Source organism: Schistocerca cancellata, chromosome 6 (genome assembly GCF_023864275.1).
Source record: "Schistocerca cancellata isolate TAMUIC-IGC-003103 chromosome 6, iqSchCanc2.1, whole genome shotgun sequence".
Taxonomy (NCBI): domain Eukaryota; kingdom Metazoa; phylum Arthropoda; class Insecta; order Orthoptera; family Acrididae; genus Schistocerca; species Schistocerca cancellata.
The window spans coordinates 482,798,223-482,825,239 of NC_064631.1; the positions used below are offsets into that span (position 1 = coordinate 482,798,223).

A 27,017-nucleotide genomic window follows, 5' to 3' on the forward strand; every position below is an offset into this window, starting at 1 on the left:
CACTTAATATATGTCTTATGCCTTCCACAGTCTCATAAAACACAGCTTCATGAGGCCATCTGATCCTGACAATCACTCATTTTTGGCTCGTCAGTGCTACTTTACAATAGGAAGTTCATGCACTCAACTTCCGTATTAAATCTTGACTACTCTTGCACTCCAACATGCTTTAGTAAGAGAGAACAAGTCGACAAGTAGGAAGAAACCGCAGTGCTGCTGGTTTCAGACCCATCATACTTACATAATTGTATTAGGAATGAAGGAAGCTGCTATATCACTGACTCACTGGTGTGTGCAACCCTTAACACTAGACTCATACTCACTCTGTTTCTGATCTCTGGTACTGTGGGGTGTGGGGCTGTATCTGATGAAGTAGGTGAGAGGGAGAAAAGAGGTGGAGAGTGGGTAAGAAGGTTGGGGAAGGGTGATTGACAGCTCAGAGGGAGGCAGCATGTGTGCAAGATAGGCATGCGGTAGGGAGAGGCACTAGGTACACGGGACAGGAATGTTACACATTGGCATTGGAGCTGGTGAGTTTGTGCAGTGCACAGTGATGATGACAATGATGTGGGGAAGTAGACTGGAAGGGGGTGACAGAGTGAGGAAAGAGATACTGTTGAGAAGATGGAATGGGTGCAGAGGGTTAGTGAAGAGTTAGGCCTGGAGGATTTCATTAATGAAGAGTGGGTTGCAAGGGTGACTCACATCTGCATAGATCAGAAAAGCAGGGGGGGAGGGTTCGGGGAAGGGGGGGGGGGGAGGAGGATCCAGAAGGCATGGCTGTGAAGCAACTATTGTTATAGAGCATGTTGTGCTCAGCATGCTCTTGGTCACAATTTGGTGGTGGCCATTCATTCTGGTGGACAGTTGATTCATGGTCATGCCCACATAAAATGCTGTGCATAAATTCGAGCAGAGCTGGTATATGACATCGCTGGTTTCACAGGGGGCCCTTCCTGTAATGGAGTGGGAACAGCTTGTGACAGGACTGGAGTAGGATGGGCTGGGTGTATGAATCAGGCAGGTCTTGCAACTGGGCCTTCCACTGAGATATGTCCCATCTGGTAAGTGGCAGGAAGTAGAGTGTCATAGAGATGGACCAGAATTTTTTCTTCTGATTGCAGATAAGGTGTCTAAGGTTGACCAGACTATGTGGGAGCATTTTTTTTTAGTGGAAGGATGACAGCTACCAAAATGCTCATACTCTTGATGGACAGTGATCTTGATCTGGACAGATGTAGGGATGGAGCAATCAAGAGGGGTGGAGATCTTTTTTTGCACAGGTAACATGGGCGGAGGAGGATCAGAGAAAGCAAATGAAAGATAAGGTGTTTTAGATGGGGAGGAATGAGGATAATGTGTGTTGCCAAGGGCCCAGATCATGAAAATATCATCAGTATACCTGAATCAGACAGTGGCTGGCATAGGAGGATGCCATGCAGGTGACGTTAGCCATACCACAGATTTGCATATAAATCTTCCACTCAAAGGAGAAGTAGTTAGGTGTGAAGATGCAATTTGTATGATGTATAAGGCATCAGGTGGTGGATTTGGAGTCTGAAGGGGGTTGGTAGAGGTAGATAGTGTTCGGCAGCAGCAAGACAGTGGACATGGGTAATATTGGTGTACAGGTACGTGGCATCATTGGTGACAAGTAGGGATCCATGTGGTAATGGGGTGGAGATGGTCAAGTGTTGAAGAAGAATGTGGTTCATATTTTTATTAGCAATTAGTATGAGGTGTTGGTCGATGAGGATGGATATTATGGATATTCTTTCAGGAGTACAGTAACCAGCTACAATGTGATGACCAGCATTGTTAGTTTTATGAATTTTGGGAAAATTGTAGAAGGTGTGTGTGTGCAGTGGTCATTGAGATGAGAAGGGAGATGGATTCAGTGGAAAGTTTCTGGGATGGGTCTAAGGATTTGAGTAAGCATTGGAGATTGTTGGACTTCTAGAATGGGATCAATATGGCAGGGCTTGTTGGTGGAAGAGTCAGACAGGTGACATATGTTACTCTTTTTGTGTGTTATTTGTCCATCGCAGTAGAGCCACCCAATATACTTTTGATATAGATAGTAATAAGTGAATCATATATTAAACCACTAGATATGATTAGAATGTATAATAAATGTATCATGAATAAATAGAAAAACACAGAATATCTATAAATCATGAATACGGGATAGTAATGGAATTAGATCCCACATCTTTAAATTATTAAATGTTAAATTTAATATTACCATAGGAAAATGTGTAATATAGCACATTTTGTGACAACTGTTCATATCAAATTCCCATGAATGAAGCTTGTATCCTGCTGAATGACTGACATAAATTAGCTGTTGTTAATATAAAAAATGAGTAAGCATGCACCACATCACAGAGAAATGTTTGACATTATATTGAATGACTGGGAGAGTTTGGACATACCATGAGGCTATCCACGAATGATGCTGTTTGTCACAGGAAGGCTGCACACTTAGAGGACTGTAACAATGATTAGCGGAGGGACTGACAGTTAACCCTGAATGTAAAGAAATGGCATGTTTTGCATGTAAATAGGTGAAGAGGTAATTGGTGACAAATTACTAGAAACAGTAACTATCTTGAAATATTTAGGAGTAACCATTTAAAGTGACGTAAAGTGGAATGATCACATAAAACAAGTAGTAGGTAAAGAAGATGTCAGGCTGAGGTTCAATGGGAGAATCATTCATTGGGAGAATCATAAGGAAATGTAATTCATCCACAAAAGAAGTAGATTACAAAACATTCATTCAACCAATTCTTGGCTATTGTTCAGTAGTCATCTGGGAGCTTTACAAAGTGGGATAAATAGAAGAGAGAGAGAGAGAGAGAGATTATTCAGTGAAAAGTGGCACATTTCATTAAGAGATAATTGATTTGTTGCGAGAGCATTACAGAGAAGCTCTGCAAACTCCAGTGTAATAAGCTTCAAGAGGGAAAATGTACATGGCAGGTTTATTTTTGAAATTTTGAGAGTATGCGTTCCAGGAACAGTCAAGCATATCTCATGGAATGACCACAATGGGGAAAGAAACAGGAATGATAGAGGACATACAGAGCTTTGCTGATAACCATTTTTCTCACTTGTTGTTCCTGAATGGAACAGGAAAGGACAGAAAAGACTGATAATGGAAGTGCCCTCCATCACACAGCATAAGTTGGCTTTTGGAGTCTAGATGTAGGTGTCTTTTCCCTCTCAGCAGTTAAATTTTCTATGGTATTTCAATGGGAATAAGAAGTGAAATCATAGTATTTTGTGAGGAATACATGTTTTACCTACTGTGGAACATAAATTTGAGACATTCAAACAAAAACAAATGGTCTCACAGTGTGATTACATATAATTCCCAATCTCCTGCATTCACTTCTAATACAAGGTAGTCCTTATTACTGGATGCTTTATGATTATAAATACTGTTTGTAATTAGTTCATTTTTGGTCATACATCAAATTTGAATCTCCCTTTCATTTTCAGTCAGAAATATATAGACTTCGGGGAATGGTGCATATCTGTAAGTAACTGCACTTTGTATAAGAAGACCACATAGCATTAATAACTCACAGTCTGCAGACATGTATGAAGTTATTTTTTAAAGGAGTACTTTGTGTGCCTGAAAAGTCACAATAATTTTTGTCCAATTGAGTTACAAACTGCTTATTAAAAGCACAGCAACATAATTCTTTGAAACTGTTATTTGGCAGGTAGAGGTTATTATAAAAAAAATTCAAACTTGATGTCTAATTGGTAACTGTGGTTACAGTAATCCAATGTCAATTTTCATTATACGTGCTCTGATATCTGTAATCAGTAATTATTTCCCATATTCAATACTTATTCATTAGTAACACATTTTATTATTTTACAGAAGAAAATAAAGACTTAAAAGGCATAAATTTATCACACAGTTTCAATTTTGGAAGTGCTTATGGGACACCAGACTTCACAAATTATACCCATGACTTCATTGGTTGTTTAGATTATATATTTCACCAGAAAGACGCTTTACAGATTTTGCAGGTAAGATCATGTATGAATGGTAGTGAAGTCCTAACATGTTGTGAAAGGCTAAATTTTTGTCTTAATAACCTTGTTGTGATATAGAAAGAAAATGATTAAAATATTCCATAGAATCTTCTGAGCAAGATGACATTATAGTAAGTCTTCTAAAATCTTTAGTCTACCTCTTCTTGTTTTCCACAAATTTTTCATTTCTTTAAAGATACATGTGCAAATGCTTCTTTAATAATGTAAGTACAGTTCCCAGAGACATAAGTTAAAGGAATAAATTAATAATGCCTGTTACTGTGAAACACACGAGAAAGGTATCAAGAACTCATTTCCAGTTTTTTGCATTTCATCTTAGTGCTCTGTTTATCCTGTGTCTGTGCGTGTTTCCCATTGATTTATCCTTGCTACAGGTATAGTTTTATCACATTTTACCATAATGTAGCCTACTTTTAGTAGATAGAATTTAAATTCAGACTACAATAAAATGACTTTTTAATGGGTGAGTGTTTGTGCACTATTATACTTTGTGATAGCCAGTTCGTGACTAGTACTACCAGGGCTTAGAACTTTTAAATAGCTAAAAATGTAATAAATAACTTCAGTTGTTGCAGTTGTGACTTCCTTTGCACACTATGTGGTTTGTTTGTGGATACAGGAGCGATGAACAGAGACCATTCATGAACAGAGAATTCAGATATTAATTTATTTTACATATAATATCAAATGGTAAAAGTAATACATAATTTTGTTGCTGTAGGGGCAACATAATTTGAATGTAGAAAGATATACAGATACAAGACATTTATAAATCTGTGACTCTTCAGTACAATGTCTGTTCAGACATTGGTGACGATGAAAGTCCATAAATGTTTTTCAACAGGCAAACGCACAAAAAAGAGTCAGTGTATGAATGTTCAAACTTAAGTACATCTGCTGCTGGAGCTCTGGAGAGGGGATGCTCAAATCTAATTCACAGCACCATAATCGCTTGTAGAAAGTCTCTCATGCCGTGGTGGTGGCTCTGGGAAACATGATGGCATAACTAGTGGCGTGCGTATTTGAAAGTGCAGCTGACTGGATAACAGCCAGTACAACAGTTGCCAGCTATTGAAGATAACAGTAACAATGTACTGATCTTGAGATGCTTGATACTGAACTTGTCTGAAGACTATTTGATTGTGTCTGGAAATTGAGACAGTTTCCAGACTAGATTTGTTAGTTATTGAGTAGCCCCCTGGAATTTTTTAAAGAAGAGGTTTCCTCTCCTTTACCTTGTATTTTAAAATGTATATAATAATTCAGAGGTTGGCATCACAATCCTCTCAGAAAATCTTTATGCTTTGGACACTTTCTAAGTTATACTCAATTTAGGTCTGGAAACCCATAGTGAAAATGCTGTGATCTTATATCGTTTTTTGTGATAATATTCGGATCTTGTGGAATTCACAGTCTAGGAGCTGATTTAAAGGAATCACAGTAATTGTCATTTTAAATATTTTTTGAGCCTCTTAAAAATAAGAAGGTTAATACATGCAAAAGGCACACATTTTGTAGAACATGCTGTGCCATACTAAAAAAAAATAGTGAATTTTGTGAATTATTTGTTGATCTGGAGCATGCATTACAAATGACATCTTGTTGTTCACCATGACCTGCACCAAAAGTGTTTATTTGCCAGACCAATATTCGGGCATATAGTTGATTATCAGTGACATAAATTGTGCATGCCTTCATCAATAGATGCACTTGTTAGGTGTAAAATCTTTATTTTTATTATAAATGGTGCAAATCTCTGCAGTATACAGATTATTTCCTGAACTTATTAGGTAACTGTAAAATGCTAAACACAGTGAAACTGACCATCTCTTTAACATATGTGTAGACACAATAACTAGACATTTTCTTCTGTCACTTGTGTGTGAAATGCAGTGTCAATTGACTCAGCCATTCTTCCGGGCCATATCAGACACTTATGTTGCAGTAAGAAAACAAATAAATACTGTTAAGTGCAGTTTGTGATGTACAACAAGATGTCCTTTCTCCAACACATACAAGCTGTGGAGCACCCAGTGTACAAGATTCATCAATAAAGAATGTATGTAATGAGAAGTTATTACATTTTAATTGTCATATCTATCTATATCCGAATCCCGGCAGTAGCTGGAGCGGGATTCGGATATAGATAGATAGATAGAATTGTCATATTTTCCTAATACATGAAATTCCTTAATGAAGTATCACAATTCACTTCATAATTTAATGAAATTCCTATGAATTTTCAAATGTCTTTGATCTAAACAATTAAAGGTGATATAATTGTATAAAAAGTAATTTTTGTAGTTCAGAATTTTTCTTCCAAAATGTGAATATATTAATAAGTTTTTTCATCCTGTCTTGAAGCAAGGAAGGAAGAAAGGAAGATTAGGGCTTAGCATCCCATCAATAATGAGATCATTAAAAATGGACGAGGGAAATTGATTGTGTCCTTTTCAAAGAAACTGTCTCAAAATTTGGCGTAAGTAATTGAAAGATACTATAGAAAACCGAAATCTTGGTAGCCAGACAGAGTCTGAACTGCTGTCTTCATGAATATGAGTCCAGTACCTTGGCAGCTCGTAAAGCACCATAACGAAATGCTGATGATTTTATGTTGTGTTAATCCTAAGAGGTCTTAGTTCCACTTTGTGATTTAACATTGAAATAAGTGAATTGTGTATGCATCTTAAGCCTGCAAATACAGTTTTTCAGTATTTTTATGTAATAAATAAGGTTGTATATTTGCAGGTAGCCTTTTTTGAAGTCTCCATCTTATTTAAAAAGTTTTATTATATACCTGTGAAGCTTATTGTAGTATCTGTGTAATATTAAATAATTCTCCCTCATTCTTTTAGATGATGGCTTGCTGTAGATAGGTATTTTCCAAATCTTACAGGATCACACTTCAGAGTTAGGATTTACTCATTGCAAAAACGAAGTCCATCATTCTCAAAAGGGTGCATTTTTTACCTAAAAGCTAGCCATTCACTGCCAGGGCAAATAATTTTTCTCATTTCCATCATATATTCGTAATTGTTCTGAGCCTTTTATAATGTATTTGTTAGTGTACACATACCTTTATGCTTTGTAAATCCCTATTTTCGTCATAAGTCCTCCAACCCATCTGGTTGTGCAAGCTGGCTTGTGCCAGCAACAACCATTTGGCTCATGATGTGGAAAGGGCAGGGGAGGGGATGTGAAAAAGAATTGGAACAAATAGCAGCAGTGAGCAAATAGTTGGCTCACAGTGAATAATGGGAGGGGATAGGAGGGAAGGGAAAGAAGAACTGGAACAAGGCAGCTCAGCATGAGAAACGTTGTCAACAAATTTATTTTAAAGCTGCCAGTGGAGATGTATTGTTCCATGATGCCTAATTAATGAATTTCATACAATTTTTTTCCCTAAAACTGTTGCATTGATGATAAATGACAATGATATGAATCTCACATTTAATTTAATTGATGCAAAGAATTGGGACAGCCTAGTACAAAACATGATGTTTGTTGTGATTGGTGCAGCCTTATAATGAATGTCATTTTTGGTCAAAGTTTAAATCAAAATCAAAATGTATTTCATGACTATTTTATTCGCACATTAAACATAGAAACAATGCATGTCAATGAGAACTACTTATTTTGCTTTTAAAGCATCAATGTCTGTTAACACTTTCTGAGCACTGCTAAGTGAAAGATAAGCTTTTAAATTGAAGTCTGTCAGTGAGTTTCTGTGGGTAGATTTCATTCTCTTGACTGCAGAGAAAAGTTGCTCACACAGACATGTAGGTCCAGACATATACATAATCATAGCTGCAAACTTATGACGTGGAAATTTATGTCGAGGAAAATTTTTTACAAGTCTACAAAACATATTTTATTTTGAAACTTATTACTCAACTGTCTGCCACACTGCAGATCTTTAAGTTCTAACTTTAACAATGTTATGAAAAAGATGCAACTCACCATATAGCAGATATGCTGAGCCACAGGTGGGCACAATAAAAAGACTGTCAGAAAGTGAGCTTTTGGCCAACAAGGCCTTTATCGAAAATAGACAACATACACACATACACACACTCATGCAAATGCAACTGACACACATCTGACCACCGCCTCTGGCATCTGACTCTAGACTATGAGTTCTAACTTAAGTTAGGCATCCTGCACTGATGCTTTATGAATTGATTCTTGTGTGTCTGACCCTGACTTTGAAGTTCCCAACCTGGTCACAGTGCTACTTTTCATCTACTTTAAAACAGTTACTCTCCACTTTAAACACTTTGCCATTAAAAATACATGCTTGCATTTCAAACCATGGAGACCTTAACATACTGTCACTACTCTGAAGACAATACAGAGTCTGCAGTTCCCTTGCTTACATAATGATGTCCGACAGTCACATCGTACTGCGAGTGCCCTCTGCTCAGGCGGCAAGTGACCATGAGTGCTCGAGCTCACGTAGCCATCTCCTGAACAGGCCTACTCTAACCTTCTGTTTTCTTACTGGTTTTCGTCTATCTAGCTCTCTCCTCCACATTTCCCTGCCCTCTGGTGGGGTATTGTGTCATAATAATAATAATAATTATTATTATTATTATTATACTATAGCAATCTGTATTTGTCCATAATGGCTTTACAGTAATGAATGTCACCAGTTTCTACACGTTTACAAAAATATCATGTCATACATATAAATAATATATACACCAAGTAGTACATTATATACTGTTATATAAACATTTACCCATTAATATACTGAGGTATACAAAGCTAGAATTAATTTCTTGTAATATGGGTCCACATCTCCTACAAAATTTTCAAATGAAGATATCTTACTTTCAGCTGTTAGTTTTTTTATTACAACTGCAATTTTGGTATTGTGCCATTTTCAAGTACTTACAAAACATAATACAACATAATGAGAACAATGTAAAGTGGGAATAACAGTATGTACAGCTAATTTCTGTAGCTTGTTGACATTCGTATACTTACAAGATTTTGACATATAGGTTTACAGGTTTACATCAGGCAGGGATAACAATATAACATGCATGTCATTTATATTGTTCTCATTATGCTGTATTATATTTTGCAGATGCTTGAAAATGGCATAATGTCAAATGTGTAATTGTAAAATAAAACACTAACAGCTGATGACGTAATTTATACAACTAGAATTGTCGACAGTGGAGCTCAGAAATCCTTGAGCGAGTATAAACTTTTTCAATTAACAACTATTTCAATTTGCCTTAAAAAAGTCTTCCAAGGAGTTGCTTTATATTATTTTGCAACCTATTATAGAACCTGTGCCTATAACTGTGGAGATGTATCACCTTGCTCAAAAAGTACCTCATCTCTGCTGCTGTGGTCCCAACCCCACTCCTGTCCTCTGTCACCCACTTCCGCTCTCTCTCTCTCTCTCTCTCTCTCTCTCTCTCTCTCTCTCTCTCTCTCTCTCTCTCAGAAGAGTCACCCAGAACCCCGGGTCAGGGGAGACTTAATGGACGGGATGAGTAGGAAAGAGTGATTGTTTGGGACTGCACCAGACAAGATTTGAAAACCTGAGAGCTTAAAAGTGGAAGACAGGGTAATATGCAAGATGGAAATTACTACTAAAACACCTTGCATGAGTTAATAAGAGTGAAAAGCTAAGTGCATTGTATGTAACACAGATGGGAGATGGGATGGTGAAAAATAGAAAAGTCAGAAAATGGAAGTAGAAAACTAAAATGGAGTGAAGAAAAGAGTAGTTACTGTGAAGAAATGATGAGATGAAAGGAATTAACATAAATTAAGGCCAGGTTGGTGGTGAGAACAAAGGACATGTAGTGCTATTTCCCACCTGCGGAGTTCTGAGAAATGTGTCTGGAGGAAGAATCCAGATGGCGCGTGTGGTGAAACAGGCACTGATGTCACAAATGTCATGCTGTACATCATGCTCTGCAACAGGATATTGTGTGTTGCCTGTATACACACTCTGCCTATGCCCATTCATCCTGACCGATAACTGGGTGGTAGTCACGCCGATGTAAATGTCTGAACAATTGATTCGCGACTCCACAGAGTGCTGACCTTCCTTCTAATAGTCTGAACAATGTTTATATAACAGCTGGTATATGACATGTAGTTTCACAGGTGGCTCTCCCTTTGACAGTATATGTTTTGCCAGTTACAGGGCTGGAATAGGTGGTGGTAGGAGGGTGCATAGGGCAAGTCTTACACTGGGGACAGTCGCAGAGGTAGGAGCAACAGGGTAGGGAGATGGGTGCAGAAGGGGCATAGGGTCTGGCAAGGATATTTCAGAGACTGGGATGGCAACGAAAAGCTATTCTGGGTGTGGTGGGAAAAATAGACAGAATGGACCTCATTTCAAGGCATGATTTTAGGAAGTCACGGTCTTGTCCAAGTAGCTGATTTAGCTGATTGATACATTCAAGATGAGGATTATACTAGGTGACAAGTGATGTTTGCCTCAAGGCAAACATATTTCTTCAGATGAGACTCTTTACAGCAGTACACCACCACTCTCACTTCAGCCTTCACTAGACGTAATTATCCCAACAGCTTAGTTCAAAAACAGATTTCCTGGGTGATCACATCCAAAAAACAACTTTTTAGCACAGCACTTGTCACCCAGTATTATTCTGGTCTAGAATGTATCATTCAGGTACTTCGACACCCTCCCAATCCTCGCAATATTCTTGTCAGACTCTCTGCTCCTTCTGCACCCATCTCCCTACCCTTTGGCTCCTACCCCTGTGACTGTCCCCACTGCAACCATGCATCAAAAGGAGAGCCACCTGTGAAACTACTTGTCATATAACAGCTGTTATGAAAACACAGTTCAGCATTTTACATCAGCATGATTACAGCCCAGTTATCATTCAGAATGAATTGACATAGACAGAGTTGTATACAGGCAACACACAATATCCTGTTGCAGAGGATGCTGTACAACATGACATTCGTCACTTCAGTGCCTTTCATGACATGCGCCATCTGGATTCTTCCCCCAGACACCAGTTTCTCAGAACTCTGCAAGTGGGAACTAGCACTACAACATGTTCTTGGTTCTTGCCACCCATTGGCCTTAATTTACATTAATTCCTTCTGTACCAGCATTTCTTCACAGTAACTTCTCCTTTCATCACTCCATTTTAGTTTTCTACACCTCCCATTTTCTGACTTTTATATTTTTCGCTGTCTTGCCTCCCATCTGTGTTACATAAAATGCACTTAACTTTTCACTCTTATTAACTCATGCACAATGTTTTAGTAGTAATCTCTGCCTTGCATATTACCCTATCTTCCACCTTTAAGTGCTCAAGTTTTCAAATCTCTTATGGTACAGTCCCCAACTATTGGTCTTTCCTTCTCATCCCATCCAGCATTTTTCCTCTGATCCGGGGTTCTGGGTGACTTTTCCGAACTATACCTCTTTCCCTAAACCTCTCCAGCACTTTTCATTCACCATCTTCCTTCCCCTTCAAATCTTCTGCCAGAAGGAGGAGCCACTGGCTCTGAAAGCTTGTAAAAGTTAAATGCTTTGTGTGTGTGTGTGTGTGTGTGTTCCCCTGTCGCCGCTTGGTGAGTAGATTTTTTTATCTATCAATTTCCATTATATTACCAATAATTGATTACTATTGTCACCCCTTATCCCTCCCACTCTCTGCTCACTGTTCAATCCCCCATCACATCAAGACAAACTGTCCACTGTTAATCCTGTGTGGTGTGCAGTATCGGGTGAAAGAGTTCTTATAAGGGTTGTTCATTCACTGGTGTCATCAAGTTTGTAAAACTGTTGCATTTGTGCCTTCTGTGTTTATAAATTTTGATGCCAGTGAATACATAATTCTTAGAAATATTATTTGTTAAAATTCTGAGAAGAGCTGATACATCTGCCATTTACAGCTGACTGTTCCAGCACTAAAGTCAAAAGTGGTGCAAAAGTCTACCTTTCAGAATGATTGAGAATAGCAATACAATATGCAGTTCACTTTAGTTTGGAGTGCTGTTGATTATAAAGTACTAAAACTAAACTAAACTCCTCCCGAACAGCCCATGAAGGCCGAACGGTACCGACTGGCTGCCTTGTCATCCTCAGCCCACAGGCGTCACTGGATGCAGCTCTGGAGGGGCATGTAGTCAGCACACCGCTCTCCCAACCATATGTCAGTTTCCAAGACCGGAGCCGTTACTTCTCAATCAAGTAGCTCCTCAGCTTGCCTCACAAAGGTTAAGTGCACCCTGCTTGCCAACAGTGCTTGGCAGACCGGATGGTAACCCATCCAAGTGCTAACCCAGCCCAACAGCACTTAACTTTGTTGATCTGACAGGAACCAGTGTTACCATTGCGGCAAGGCTGTTGGCCTGATTATAAAGTACTGGGTAATTATAATTAATGTTCTAGTTTCAAAACACTGTAACAAAAAGCACCACTGCTCCGAATGATGCCAAATTGGAACAGTATATTATTTAAGAAGGAGGTAACATTACGGGGGGGAAAAATTGCCATTAGATAGCACTGTAAGTGGCAGAATATGCAAAATAAAAGATGCAGGGTACAGAGCTGTTCTTCAGTTTGCATCTGAGCAACTCGTCTTGACCGTCCCAATGCAGGATCATGCACTGCCAATAAAGCTGTTTTACAAGGGCTGTGACTGTACACCAGTAGCTCTGCAGAAGCTCCATAACTCAAGAATATGAAAAAAGGCATGAGTCCGATGTCTACCAAGAATCTGGAGGAAATGATTAAGAAATTCGAAAAGACAAGTTCTTTTGAAGTGCAAGGTGGTAGAGGGAGAAAAATAATTGATCAGACGTCAGTAGATGATGTGGCTACAGCATTGCAGGAGGTTTCAGGTGGTGGTGTGCAATCATACAGTGCATGTGTAGTTGCTCAAACTTTGGACATGCCTGTGTGTGCTGTGCGTAAAATTCTACAAAATATCCTGCATTGCTATTCATACAAAATTACCCATGTTCAGGAGTTGCTTCATGTTGATTTGCCAGTAAAAGAAACATTTGCTCTAGAATTTCGTTGTCATATGGAAGTGAACAGCAAATGACCAGGGAACATTCTGTGGACAGACGAAGCCCATTTCCATATCCGTAGACATGCCAGTACACAGAATTACAGATTATTATTAATTTTTTATCATTGTTTCAACACTTAAACAGCAAGGATGTTTAATTAGGATAATTTTTATGCAAGGTGGCACTCCTGTGCACACTTCACAGCCAGGGAAGCAGCTTTTTCAGAGGCATTGGGGAAATGCCAGAATTTTCAACCAGCTTTTCTCTGGAGCCTGGCCATCCAGTTCACCTGATCTTAATCTGTGTGACTTTGGCTGTGGGGTTATCTTAAAGATGCTGTGTTCAGTGCTCCAATTACAAATGTGAAGGCACAAATTCTGTAATGCATTTTGAATGTGACCCCCTTAGACTCTCCTATTTCACCTACATCTCATTTACCTCTACATGGATACTCTGCAGATCACCCTCAAGGGCCTTGCAGATGGTTTATCGAACCACCTTCACAATAATTCTCTATTATTCCACTCTCAAAAGCACTCAGGGAAAACGAACACCTATATCTTTCCATGGGAGCTCTGATTTTCCATATTTCATTATGATGATAGTTTCTTCCTATGTAGGTTGGCGTCAACAAAATATCTTAGCATTGGTGGGAGGAAGTTGCTGATTGAAATTTTGTGAGAAGATCCTGTTGCAATGAGAAGCATATTTGTTATAATGTTGTCCACCCCAAATCCTGTATCATGTCTGTGACATTCTCTTCCATATTTCTCCATTGTTTGTGGAACACACTTTCTCAATTTTGACTTGTGGCAGAAAATGGTGGACAATGTATTGAACATGTCTCATGCCATCTCAGTTGCTTTTTTATGTAGTTTTTGGCCACAGGACAATTAAAAATTGCTTTCTCTCATTTAATGTGGTACAACCTTGTTGTGGCAGATGGGATTACTTCACTACCAAGCCAAACTGGTGCAGTCATGTAGATTGCGCAGTATGGTTGGTTTAATGAGCAACTCACACCATAGCTGCCATACTAGGATTGATTTCTCATTTGTAACTGAATCAATTTACATTAAGATACTTACTGTGCCATCTAGTGGAAAATGTTCATTAAATTTTGTTTTGTTTTCACAACGTTTTTTTTCTTGGTTGTTAATATTTCGTTCAAATTTGGCATCATTCTGAGCAGCAGTTCTTTTTTTTAGAGTATTTTAAATCAGAACTTTAATTATAATCATCTTGTATTTTCCAAGTTTTCAAGGGTTTCTGTTTACTGAGAAATTGTTTGGTGTTTTGATAAAATGTGTTTAGTCTGTAAATCAATCTTGGTGTATGCTAGATTGAGAATGCTTTTGGACACTGCTGTTGGATATTATTGGTAAGTCAGTGCATGCTGACATAAACATTTTAAATACTCCTTACTTCTGTGGCTTTTCTGCATAATGTCCCAAAGAAATATGTGTTTCTGTCCTGATGTTTTTCTGGGCTACAACATTAATGCTGTGCTGATGTGTTGGGTTATGTGCTTGTGATACGTGCCTCTTTGTCCTTTTGCATTACTTCATAGGCAGGCTGATTGAAAATGAATATAGCTTTTACATACAAAAACAAAGATGAAAGCGTTGGTACGTTGTTTTTATATATATATTTTTCCCACGCAGGATGTTTCCCTCTATTATATATGCTTTCGTTTGGTAAGTTTCATATATATATATCAACTCTTTGCCTTTACAAATGTCTGCTTGTGTCTGTATATGTGGGGATGGATGGGTGTGTGTGTGCGCGAGTGTATACCTGTCCTTTTTTCCCCCTAAGGTAAGTCTTTCCGCTCCCGGGATTGGAATGACTCCTTACCCTCTCCCTTAAAACCCACATCCTTTCATCTTTCCCTCTCCTTCCCTCTTTCCTGACGAAGCAACCGTGAGTTGCGAAAGCTTGAATTTTGTGTGTATGTTTGTGTTTGTTTGTGTGTTTATCGACCTGCCAGCGCTTTCGTTTGGTAAGTCACATCATCCCACTTGTGACAGGATACTTTCCAGGACTGGATCAGACTCTGAACGTGGCTCTCCAGCAGGGATATGACTTCCTCAAATCCTGCCCTGAAATGAGATCCATCCTTCATGAAATCCTCCCCACTCCACCAAGAGTGTCTTTCTGCCGTCCACCTAACCTTCGTAACCTTCATCCCTATAAAATCCCCAAACCACCTTCCCTACCCTCTGGCTCCTACCCTTGTAACCGCCCCCAATGTAAAACCTGTCCCATGCACCCTCCCACCACCACCTACTCCAGTCCTGTAACCCGGAAGGTGTACACGATCAAAGGCAGAGCCACGTGTGAAAGCACCCACGTGATTTACCAACTGACCTGCCTACACTGTGAAGCTTTCTATGTGGGAATGACCAGCAACAAACTGTCCATTCGCATGAATGGACACAGACAGACAGTGTTTGTTGGTAATGAGGATCACCCTGTGGCTAAACATGCCTTGGTGCACGGCCAGCACATCTTGGCACAGTGTTACAACGTCCGGGTTATCTGGATACTTCCCACTAACACCAACCTATCAGAACTCCGGAGATGGGAACTGGCCCTTCAGTATATCATCTCTTCTCATTATCCGTCAGGCCTCAATCTCCACTAATTTCAAGTTGCCGCCGCTCATACCTCACCTGTTTTTCAACAACATCTTTGCCTCTGTACTTCTGCCTCGACTGACATCTCTGCCGAAACTCTTTGCCTTTACAAATGTCTGCTTGTGTCTGTGTATGTGCGGTTGGATATGGGTGTGTGTGCGAGTGTATACCTGTCCTTTTTTCCCCCTAAGGTAAGTCTTTCCGCTCCCGGGATTGGAATGACTTCTTACCCTCTCCCTTAAAACCCACATCCTTTCATCTTTCCCTCTCCTTCCCTCTTTCCTGATGAAGCAACCGTTGGTTGCGAAAGCTTGAATTTTGTGTGTATGTTTGTGTTTGTTTGTGTGTCTATCGACCTGCCAGCGCTTTTGTTTGGTAAGTCACATCATCTTTGTCCTTTGTATATACATATTTTTTCATTTTTAAGGACCACCAGCAATACCTCAACTTCGACACCAGCCACCTATTACATACCAAGATATCCATTCCATACAACCTAGCCACCCATGACCATTGCATTTGTAGTTACAAGCAGTCCCTCTAAAAATAACCAAGGGTCCCACTGAGGCCTTTGCAAACCATAAATACCCTCCCAACCTTATACAGAAACAGATCTCCCATACCTTATCTTTCCAGTCACACACAACTTCCCAAAGTTTGCTGTCCAGCCACAGAGGAACATTCTCATCATGACCCAGTATCGGAGCAACTGAATCACATTCCCTGCTAGGTTTTTGACTACCTCTCATCGTGCCCTGAAATAGGAATGTCCTGTCCTCTATCTTTCCCACCCCTCCCACAGTGGTATTTGACTGCCCACTGAACCTACACAATATCCTCGTCCAATCCTGCACAACGCCTACTCCTAACCCCTCGCCTCATGGCTTATATCCCTGTAATATGCAAGATCTGTCCCAGACATCCTCCCACCGCCATCTACTCCAGTCTGGTCACAAGCATCACCTATCACATCAGAGGCAGGGCTACCTGTGAAACCAGTCGTGTGATCTACATGCTAAGCTGCAGTCACTGTGCTGTGTATTGTGTGGGCATGACAACCAACCAGCTGTCTGTCTTCATGAACGGCCATTGACAGACTAAGACCAAGAAGCAGCTGGACCACCCAGTTGCTGAGCACACTGCCCAACACAACATTCTTCATTTTGGTGACTGCTTCACAGCCTGTGCCATCTGGTTTCTTCTTGACAATACCACATTTTCTGAATTGCACAGGTGGGAACCCTCCCTGCAATATATCCTATGTTCTTGTAACCCTCCTGGCCCTAACCTACCTCGTACCTGCCGTATGCTCCCACAAACAGTACTGTACCATCCCCAACCTCTTTCCTGCTATTACTCCCCCTCACTGCCCCAGCCTCCTCCTTATCCCCACCACCTAGATTGCTTTTCCCGTCATGTGAAGTTGCTCACAGTCTGGCCTTGACAGTCAGAGGCAGTGGTCGTGTGTGTGTGTGTGTGAGTGTGTGTGTGTGTGTGTGTGTGTGTGAGTGTGTGAGTGTTTGTATTTGTATTCTGCCTTTTTCGAGAAGGCTTTTTGCCCAAAAGCTTACTTGTTTAATGTCTTTTTGTTGTGCCTGCCTGTGTGACTCAACATCTCCACTATATGCTGAGCAGCAATCTATCCTTTATATAATGTTTAACAATATAGAAAGGATAAACTGCTACTCACCACACAGAAGAGGCTCTGAGTCACAAACAGGCAAAGTGAAAAAGAATATTAGAAACATTTTAGGACAAAGTCCTTCTTCAGAAGGACATGTGTGTGAATTATTCTTGTGTGTAAGTGTAAGAATTTTATACTTCTGAAGATGGACTTTGTCCAGAAGCTAAAATATTTCTAGGATTCTTTTGCATTGTGCCTGTCTGCAACTCAGTACCTCCTCCTATGTGGTGAGTAGCAATCCATCCTTTCCATATTTTGTTATTCCATCCTGGGCTTTCCATTGTTTGATTTCATCTTGAGATTGATTCTCCAAAAGCAGCTTATTATAATCCATTTCTTTTTATATTCCCCAAAAAGGTACGTAAACTTCTTGACATTTTCATATGTCCTGTCTCCATTTCAAGGAATTTTGCTCAGTTTTATTGAGAATTTCATCTCTTATGCCAATGTTATGACCTTTGGTTGGCTTTCTGGAGGTTGATGGTCCTCTGGGCCTTCTTCAGCAAAAGCAGGCAATTTAATTAGAGAGTTGGCTTTATTCTTTGGTCACAAACCATGAGTTCCAAATTCTTGTAACCCTTTTTTGTCACAGTTGATCAAGAGTTTTGGTTTTGACCATTTTGTATCTTTACAAAATGTTGCATATTATGATATCATTCATATAGATCCTCTCTCATTTTGTTGCTGTTTTCTCTTAAATGCTATTTCCTTTAAATTGTATTAATTTAAAAGAATAAATTACAAATATTGTATAAAATATTACAATTTTTTTCTTCTTTTTTAGCTGGCCTTGCTCATCAGACTGATCCTACCCTTCACTGTTCATGTATTTTCCCTTACAAAAGTCATTATGTTTTATTTTAAACCAGTCATACATGTACAACTAGTTTCATCAGAGCTGAATACAAAACGTGTTATATATTCCTCTTTGTTTGTAGATTGTGCCTTTACCTCATGAAGAAGAAGTCAAGGAACATGAAGCAATACCAAGTGTAGTTTTTCCATCTGATCATTTAGCATTAATAGCTGATCTCTGCTGGACTTGAAATGTTCTTTATCTTGTGTACAGTAAGTAATATTATCATATTTTATATGTGATTAGTACTGCCGGCCAGAGTGGCCGAGCGGTTCTAGGCACTACAGTCTGGAACTGAGCGACCACTACGGTCGCAGGTTCGAATCCTGGCTCGGGCATGGATGTGTGTGATGTCCTTAGGTTAATTAGGTTTAAGTAGTTCTAAGTTCTAGGGGCTGATGACCTCAGCAGTTAAGTCCCATAGTGCTCAGAGCCATTTGAACCATTTGTGATTAGTACTGTATTATTTGTGGTTCTGAAAAGGAAGTATCTAGTGAGAATGTAATCTTATGCTACATTCTTAAAATTAGTACCCATATACTCTTTTTGTTGCAAATCCTTATTACTTCCATGGGCTATTCCAGTTTCAGTAATCGTATATTCACTGTAAATTGCAGTTTGTACTTAAAACAACTTGTTGTTGTTATTACGTACAAGCAGGTACTGTTTTTTTAATACTGTTGTTGCTCTGTCACTGACTACTGCTGTACCCTGAGGCACATTTAATCTTTGTACCTACTGCTGCTACTGTCTGTTGCTGGAAGTGTTGCACTGCATTATGTGTCTCGGACATCATTTCTTTTGTTGCTGCTGAATGCATATATGTGTGTGTTGTTATCCTTTTGTAGAGGATTTGTGTGAACCTCACAGTATCTGTGCTGCTAATTTGGATGCATTTAGGTACTTTGAATACTTTTTCCCATTGACTTGGAGTCATTTTCCTGTGTGGTCTGCCATTACAGTTTTGGGGTTTATGGAGTGCTGACCTTATATAACAGTTTGTTTCAGTACTCTGACTAGATTCATAATAAAATGGTGTATATATCCTGTAGTCCCAAATACAAGTATATACTCATTCCACACCTGTAAATAGTATGATGGTAAGCAGCATTAGTCTTGTATGCTTAAATACTAGTTCTAATTATTTAATTGGATAGATAAAAAAATCCACTCACCAAGTGGCGGGAGAGCACACACATAAAAGCCGGTTGTAATTGGCAAACTTTTGGAGCCAGTGGCTCTTTCTTCAGGCAGAAGGGTTGAAGGGGAAGGAAGAAGGGTGAAGGAAAAGGACTGTAGAGGTCTAGGAAAAAGGGTAGATTTCAGGAAAGTCAGCCAGAACCACAGGTCAGAGGAGACGTAGCGTACCGTAAGTAGGAAAGATTGATTGTTGGGCGCTGGATCAGATGAGATTTGAAAACCTGAGAGCTTGAAGGTGAAAGACAGGGTAATATGCTTAAACATCATGAATGAGTTAATAAGAGTGAAAAGCTAAGTGCATTGTTTGTGACAGAGGTGGGAAGGGGTGGTGAAAAATAGACGGGAAAGACAATGAAAGATGCAGAAAACTAAAATGTAGTGGAGTACAAATTAGTTACAGTGAAGAACTGCTGAGACAGAAGAAATTAATGTAAATTAAGGCCAAGTGGGTGGCAAGAACCAAGGACTTGTTTTAGGGCTAGTTCCCAACTACGGAGTTTTGAGAAACTAGTGTCTGAGGGAATAATCCAGATGGCGCGTGTGGTAAAACAGGCGCCGAGGACATGAATGTCATGTTGTACAGCATCCTCTGCAACAGGATATTGTGAGTTGCCAGTATACACTCTCTGCCTATGCCAATTCATCCTAATTGATAATTTGGCGGTAGGCATGCCGATGTTGATGGCCAAACAGTGTTTACATAACCACGATGTCTCACAAGAGGGGGGGGACAACATGCCACGCTGCCCCCTCATCACTTACACCCCTACATGGCCATGCTTGCCCACCGCATGCTGCAGCAGCCGCCATCGTGGAGTGATGAAATGGGCGTTAGCGCCATCATTGGTGTTTTCTGTGACTAGTAATCTCTGTGCCTTGTGAGATCGGTGCTTTTTTCCACAGTATCAGCTCTTTTTCTTAATTTGGTACCAGTGCTTTTTTTCGTACCCATCATTTTTTCGGTACCCTGAAATTTTTTTCGTGTGCTGAATTTTTTCTGTACCCTTCAATTTTTATTTACCACGTATTTTTCCATGCCTAGTGTTTTATATCTGTATATATGTATGAGGTTTTCCCACTCCTAGAAGGGAGGAGTGATGTCACTCATGTAGCATTCAAATTCACGCAGAGATCGGTCATCTATACATTCCACAGGGATGTTTATAAAGGCCACCTGGGTCGGCCCCCTGGTGCCCTACCAAAGAAACAGCATTATTTAAGCAATTATAAATGAGTGTTCAGCCTGTTCTGTAACCTGTATTACTCTTGTCCATTCACTGTGTTCAGTGCTACACACAACGTATCTTACATTGGCTCTAGAAAGTAATATGTTCCATAAATCATATTTTGTTCTTGCTATAAGAAACCCAAGTCTGCTTTTTCTGTGTGTGTGTGTGTGGGGGGGGGGGGGGGGGGGCAGTTTCCAGTTGCTTGACACTTGTTGTCATACTGTGGCTATCTTTACAGTTTACTGGTTTACTGCATCAGTGGGTCTCATTTCAAAGGAGGCTTTGCTGTCCTGATCATATGATTGTGGAATTACGTTGTAAAGCTGCACATTTTTGCTAAGGGCTATGTTTATTTCATTAATGAATCAATAATCTATGGCAGTAGGAGTTCATATATGTCTGCAAGTGCTGGTTCTCATAAATAAGTAATGTTTTTTCAAACAAATTGTTACTACTGGAGGAATTTGTTACACTGTTACTATAGGGATGCTGTCCTGAAAATGATCTGTAAAGGTTATTTGATTAAGTGAACATTGGCTTAGAGATGAAAATATAAATTTATTGAACAAACTTATAGCTTATGAAGTAGCAGTTAGCTTCTGTAGAGACAGTGGGTATGGTGGTTCATGTATTCTGGTTCATTCATCAATAAAATATCAAATTACGCAAAATTTCAATAATTTAAATGAAGAACGCACATTTGAGAGTTGCTGAACTTAAGGACTATAACATGCTTATATTCAGCATATATCGTACCCCTGGTTACTCAATCTCCTGCAATTTTCTGGTCAAACTTGAAAATTTACTCCACCAACTCAAAACTGAAAAGGTATGTAAAAAAATTGTTGTTTGATCTGATTTTTTAATATAGATGTGAGAAAAAAATGACAAATTTGCCTGTAAGATGAAGGAGCTCATGTCCACTGTTGTGGATTGGCAAGACAGCCAATCCACTATGAGGGAGCCGAAAGGCACATGTTTAAGCTCATGCAGGCTGGCGTGAGGTCTGGAACAGGACACGGATTTTAGACTTCAGAAAAAAGGAGGTAACTGGTAGAATACTTAACTTTAATCCATAATTGGTGAACATCGCTTTTGATGGTACATGTTTTACAGCATCAATAGTAACCGGTAATGGTGCCTTGCTAGGTCGTAGCAAATGACGTAGCTGAAGGCTATGCTAACTATCGTCTCGGCAAATGAGAGCATAATTTGTCTGTGAACCATCGCTAGCAAAGTCGGCTGTACAACTGGGCGAGTGCTAGGAAGTCTCTCTAGACCTGCCGTGTGGCGGCGCTCGGTCTGCAATCACTGATAGTGGCGACGCGCAGGTCCGACGTATACTAACGGACCGCGGCTGATTTAAAGGCTACCACCTAGCAAGTGTGGTGTCTGGCGGTGACACCACATTCCTCCCCCGCAAATCGGTGGATGGTTGTGGCATAAGGCTTCCGCTTGCCGTGGAGAGGACCCCATGTTGGCGTATGTGACGAGGTGGGGAGCCTAACAACAGGCGAGGCTGTGCCACCCGCACCCTGCCATTCGGCCCGAGGGGAGCTAGGAAACGCCTGAAAACCTGCTTCAGGGTGCACACCAACATGCGGTATATGCGCCCGTAGAGAGACAGGAGGGGCCGAAGGGTCGACCTCCATCGAGCCGGGGCACCCGACGGGCGAAGACGACATATGGTCCGGAGCGGGCAAGAGTTCCATGGCGGAGGACAACTGGTCACGGGAAGCGATCGGCGACGCGTGACCCAGGGAGGCGCCCGGCGGTTGCAGCGACGCGTCCACTGCGGGCGTCGCCGGCGGGAAAACGGGCGGCGGCGGCACGTCGCCGTGGGGCAAAATGGAAGGCAGCGTCGGTAACACCTGGGGCTGAGGCGAGCCAGTAGATGGGTCCCCAGGGTGCTGACCGGACGGCACCGTCACTGAAAGCAGTTGGGGAGCGGCAGATCCCGTATGACGACAGAGGCGCAGCTGATTGAGATGCCGACACACCTCACCAGAGGCCCCCAAAACCAGATACATAGCGCGGCCGAGGCAGCGAAGAATGCGCCCTGTGAGCCAATGCCGTGAACCTCGATAGTTGCGATAGTAGACAACATTGCCTGGGGCAAAAGCAGGTGTCTGCCGCTGCACAGGAACCTGATGCGGCGGATGTAGCAAAGACATCAAGGTGCGATGAGGGCGACCGTGCAGCAACTCAGCCGGTGAGTGACCATCTCGGGGCTGACAGCGATACGAGGACAAAAAGAGCAATAACGCGTCCTCCCGAGAATGTGACTCTTTCAACTTCAACATCTGTGTCTTGAAAGTCCTGACCTAACGTTCAGCGGCACTGTGGCAAAAACGGCGCGGACGTCAAATGTTGAATACCATTGGCCTTGCAGAATGACAGAAATTCTGCGGACATGAATTGTGGGCCATTGTCGGAAACAATAGTCTGCGGAAGACCTTCAATGCAAAAGATAGCAGAGAACGCTTGGATGGTGGCAGAGGACGTCGTGGAAGACAGCCGGACAACAAAAGGAAAATTACTGAATGAATCTACCACAACCAACCATCGAGCCTTCCAGAATGGACCAGCAAAATTGATGTGTAAGCGTTGCCAAGGGGAAGTGGCTTTTGGCCATGCAAAGAACTTCCACTGTGGTGCGGATTGTTGTTCGGCACACATCATGCAAGAAGAGCACATATGCGAAATCGTGGCATCGATTCCGAACCAAGTACAGTGCTGACGAGCAAGTTGTTTTGTTCTCACTATACCCCAATGTCCTTCGTGGAAAAGCCGTAAGACAGAGGACTGTAACGAACGTGTGACCACTACCCTGGACTGATCATTATCATTATCAGAACGCAACAGCAAAACACCAAGTCATACAAAAAGTTTCTCCTTGTGAGCAAAAAATCGGTGAACCAACGGATCCCCAATCCGTGACTGACAAGGGCCATTGCGTAGCAACAAAACACAGAACAGTAGCAAGAACAGGGTCGGCAGCTGTGGCTGTAGCTACCCGACGAAAATCAATCGGAAACGATTCGACCACGTCATCGGTTTCCGAATCAATGAACATGCAAGCAAGTTTGGAGGAATCGAATGCTCTATCCTCAGCAACAGGCAAACGGGACAATGCATCGGCATTTCCGTGCTTAGCAGTGGACCGATACAAGATATCGTAGCGGGACTGCGAGAGGAAAATAGACCAGCGAATGAGTTTCTGCGCTGTACGTGGAGGTACAGGCTTGGTTGGATGAAAAAGCGATGTCAAAGGTTTGTGGTCTGTGATGATGGTAAAGTGATGACCATACAAGAAATCATGAAACTTTGGGACCGACACACAAACAGTTTGTAGATATCGCTGAAACAATGCAGGGGCGGATGCACACCCGAATGGCAGTCGTTTGAATCTATACAAACCAAGATGCGTGTTAACCACCAAAACGCGCTGAGATTCTTCGTCCACCGGTATTTGCAAGTACGCATCTGCTAGGTCCAACTTCGAAAAATATTTACCCGGGCACATTTTGTCAAAAAGATCTTCAGGACGGGGTAAAGGAAAAGTTGCAGTCACTAATTGTGGATTCACTGTTGCCTTGAAGTCCACACAAAGTCTCAATTTTCCCAAAGGTTTTGGCAAAATTACTAAGGGTGATGCCCAGAGAGAAGCCTGCACACCGAGCGAGGTGGCGCAGTGGTTAGACACTGGACTCGCATTCGGAAGGACGACGGTTCAATCCCGCGTCCGGCCATCCTGATTTAGGTTTTCCGTGATTTCCCTAAATCGCTCCAGGCAAATGCCGGGATGGTTCCTCTGAAAGGGCACGGCCGACTTCCTTCCCCATCCTTCCCTAATCCGATGAGACCGATGACCACGCTGTCTGGTCTCCTTCCCCAAACCAACCAACCAACCAAGCCTGCACACGTTCAATTACACCTTGTGATTCCAAATTGTGTAATGTTTTTGCGACCTCATCACGCAATGCGTGGGGAACATTGCGCGCTCTGTAAAATTTCGGTTGCACGTTGACTTTCAGTTCCAAATGTGCTTTATAGTTCTTAGCGCAACCAAGGCCCAGTGCAAAAATGTCTGCAATTCTTCACATAGACGAGAAACACTGGCTGAAGGCACAGTCTGGTTCACTGATAGGACCTGATTGACTATAGACAAGTTAAACAACTGAAATAAATCAAAACCAAACAAGTTCACTGCAGCAGAAGAACGAAGTACGTAAAATGACACAAGTTTTGTTTGTCCTTTGTATGTTGCAATAAGGCTGCACTGTCCTAACACAGGGATCGCTTGTCCTGAATAACTACTTAACTTAACATTTGCGGCACGCAACGGAGGTTTGCCCAGCTGTTTGTAAGTGTCTTGATTGATCAGTGAAACTGCAGCTCCGGTATCGAGCTGGAATGGTATCACTTTGCCGTTAATGTCCAAATCTACAACAAGTTTATTGTTCTGCTGACGACAAGAGCGACTGTCGCTTGCAACGTGAACTGACACTGGTACAAAATCACTTGCGACTTGACGGGAGTGCCGGCGATGTCGACGCACACTATTTGTGGGATGAACACTGTCACTGTTAGAGAGAGTAGCACTGGGCGGAGTGGAATGAACTACATGAATTTCCATAGGCCAAGTTTCACGAGTCTGAGTATCCTTGGTTCGATTTCGGCGTGAAGCAAAGGGCCTGGAACAGTTGGGAGTGTCTGATCTGAGCTTTTTCTGGCAAACACTCTGAACATGGCCTTTTTTGTTACAGAAAAAGCAAATAGCCTGGCGTGACGGGCAATTCTCACGCGAATGTCTAGTAGCACACCGCGGGCATGATTTCACTGCATTTGCTTGCTGGCGCGGTACACGTGGCTGAGAGCCAGGCGGCTTTGGTGCGGCCGGGCGCGAGGACTGTTTACTGTTCCGTGCAGCTCGCCCGGCGGGCCGATTAACCTGACACACGGGTGGCGAAGTTTCAAATGATTCCTGAGCAAAGTCAAGTGTGTCCTGCCGATCCAATATGTCCATCACTTGTTGAAGGGAGGGATTGACTAGTTTCAAAATTTGTTCCCGTACACGAACATCAGAAACGTTCTGTGCAATTGCATCACGTACCATAGTATCTGAATAAGGGAGTCCACATTGACACTCAAAAGCACAATCCCTAGTAAGGCCTTGCAAGGTTGCAACCCACTCCCGATTAGTCTGACCTGCCATACGTTTTGTACGAAAGAAGGTATACCGTTTGGCAACTACATTGACTGATTCTTTGAAATATGCATCTAACGCAGACAAAATTTTGTCGTAGGACAGAGTTGCTACGTCGCGTCGGGGAAATAATTTGACTATCACACGGTACGTTTGGACGCCGATGGATGCTAACAAAAAAGGCTGCCGCTCGTTACCTTGAATTCTGTAGGTGGCGAGATGGAATCCAAATTGGCGTGACCACTCCGTCCAGCTTTCCAGTGCAGCATCAAAAGGACGAAAAGGTGGTGCAACTGCGTGTTGTGGCTGCGTGAGCGGTGGAGCGGCGGCCGCCGCATCGTTTTGCATTGCTCTTTGACCCCGGACGAGCTGTCCAAGGGCATCCAGTAAGGCCTGCGTCTGCTGGTTCTGTAAGCGATAAGATTCGGATAATACATCTGGAGATGGTAGCAAAGCCATTGCACAAGTACATCAGGACAGTATAGTTACGAACGCGGTTTGGCCTCGTCGCCAACTGTTGTGGTTTGGCAAGACAGCCAATCCACTATGAGGAAGCCGAAAGGCACGCGTTTAAGCTCACGCAGGCTAGCGTGAGGTCTGGAACAGGACACGGATTTTAGACTTCAGAAAAAAGGAGGTAACTTAACTTTAATCCATAATTGGTGAACATCGCTCTTGACGGTACATGTTTTACAGCACCAATAGTAACTGGTAATGGCGCCTTGCTAGGTCGTAGCAAATGACGTAGCTGAAGACTATGCTAACTATCGTCTCAGCAAATGAGAGCGTAATTTGTCAGTGAACCATCGCTAGCAAAGTCGGCTGTACAACTGGGCGAGTGCTAGGAAGTCTCTCTAGACCTGCCGTGTGGCGGCGCTCGGTCTGCAATCACTGATAGTGGCGACGCGCGGGTCCGACGTATACTAACGGACCGCGGCTGATTTAAAGGCTACCACCTAGCAAATGTGGTGTCTGGCGGTGACACCACATCCACACTTGGTTTTATTCTAAATTTTGTAGAACTGACAAGGGTAACTGCTTCGTCGGTATCCTGCGTAGATAGCATTGCTAGTAGCTTAACAACACTTGT

At 41.6% G+C, this 27,017-nt stretch overlaps 1 protein-coding gene across 2 annotated transcripts in view; it reads left to right on the top strand.

The window, feature by feature from the left end:
• LOC126190700 (2',5'-phosphodiesterase 12-like) overlaps positions 1 to 27,017 on the top strand; it is a 152,367-nt gene that overhangs the window by 118,708 nt on the left and 6,642 nt on the right. For both annotated transcript variants that reach the window (XM_049931165.1, XM_049931166.1), the window contains 2 exons: positions 3,899 to 4,050; positions 18,372 to 18,501. In XM_049931165.1, coding sequence (XP_049787122.1) covers positions 3,899 to 4,050; positions 18,372 to 18,479 — 260 coding nt within the window. In that variant the 3' untranslated portion in view covers positions 18,480 to 18,501. The remainder of the gene's footprint in view (positions 1 to 3,898; positions 4,051 to 18,371; positions 18,502 to 27,017) is intronic.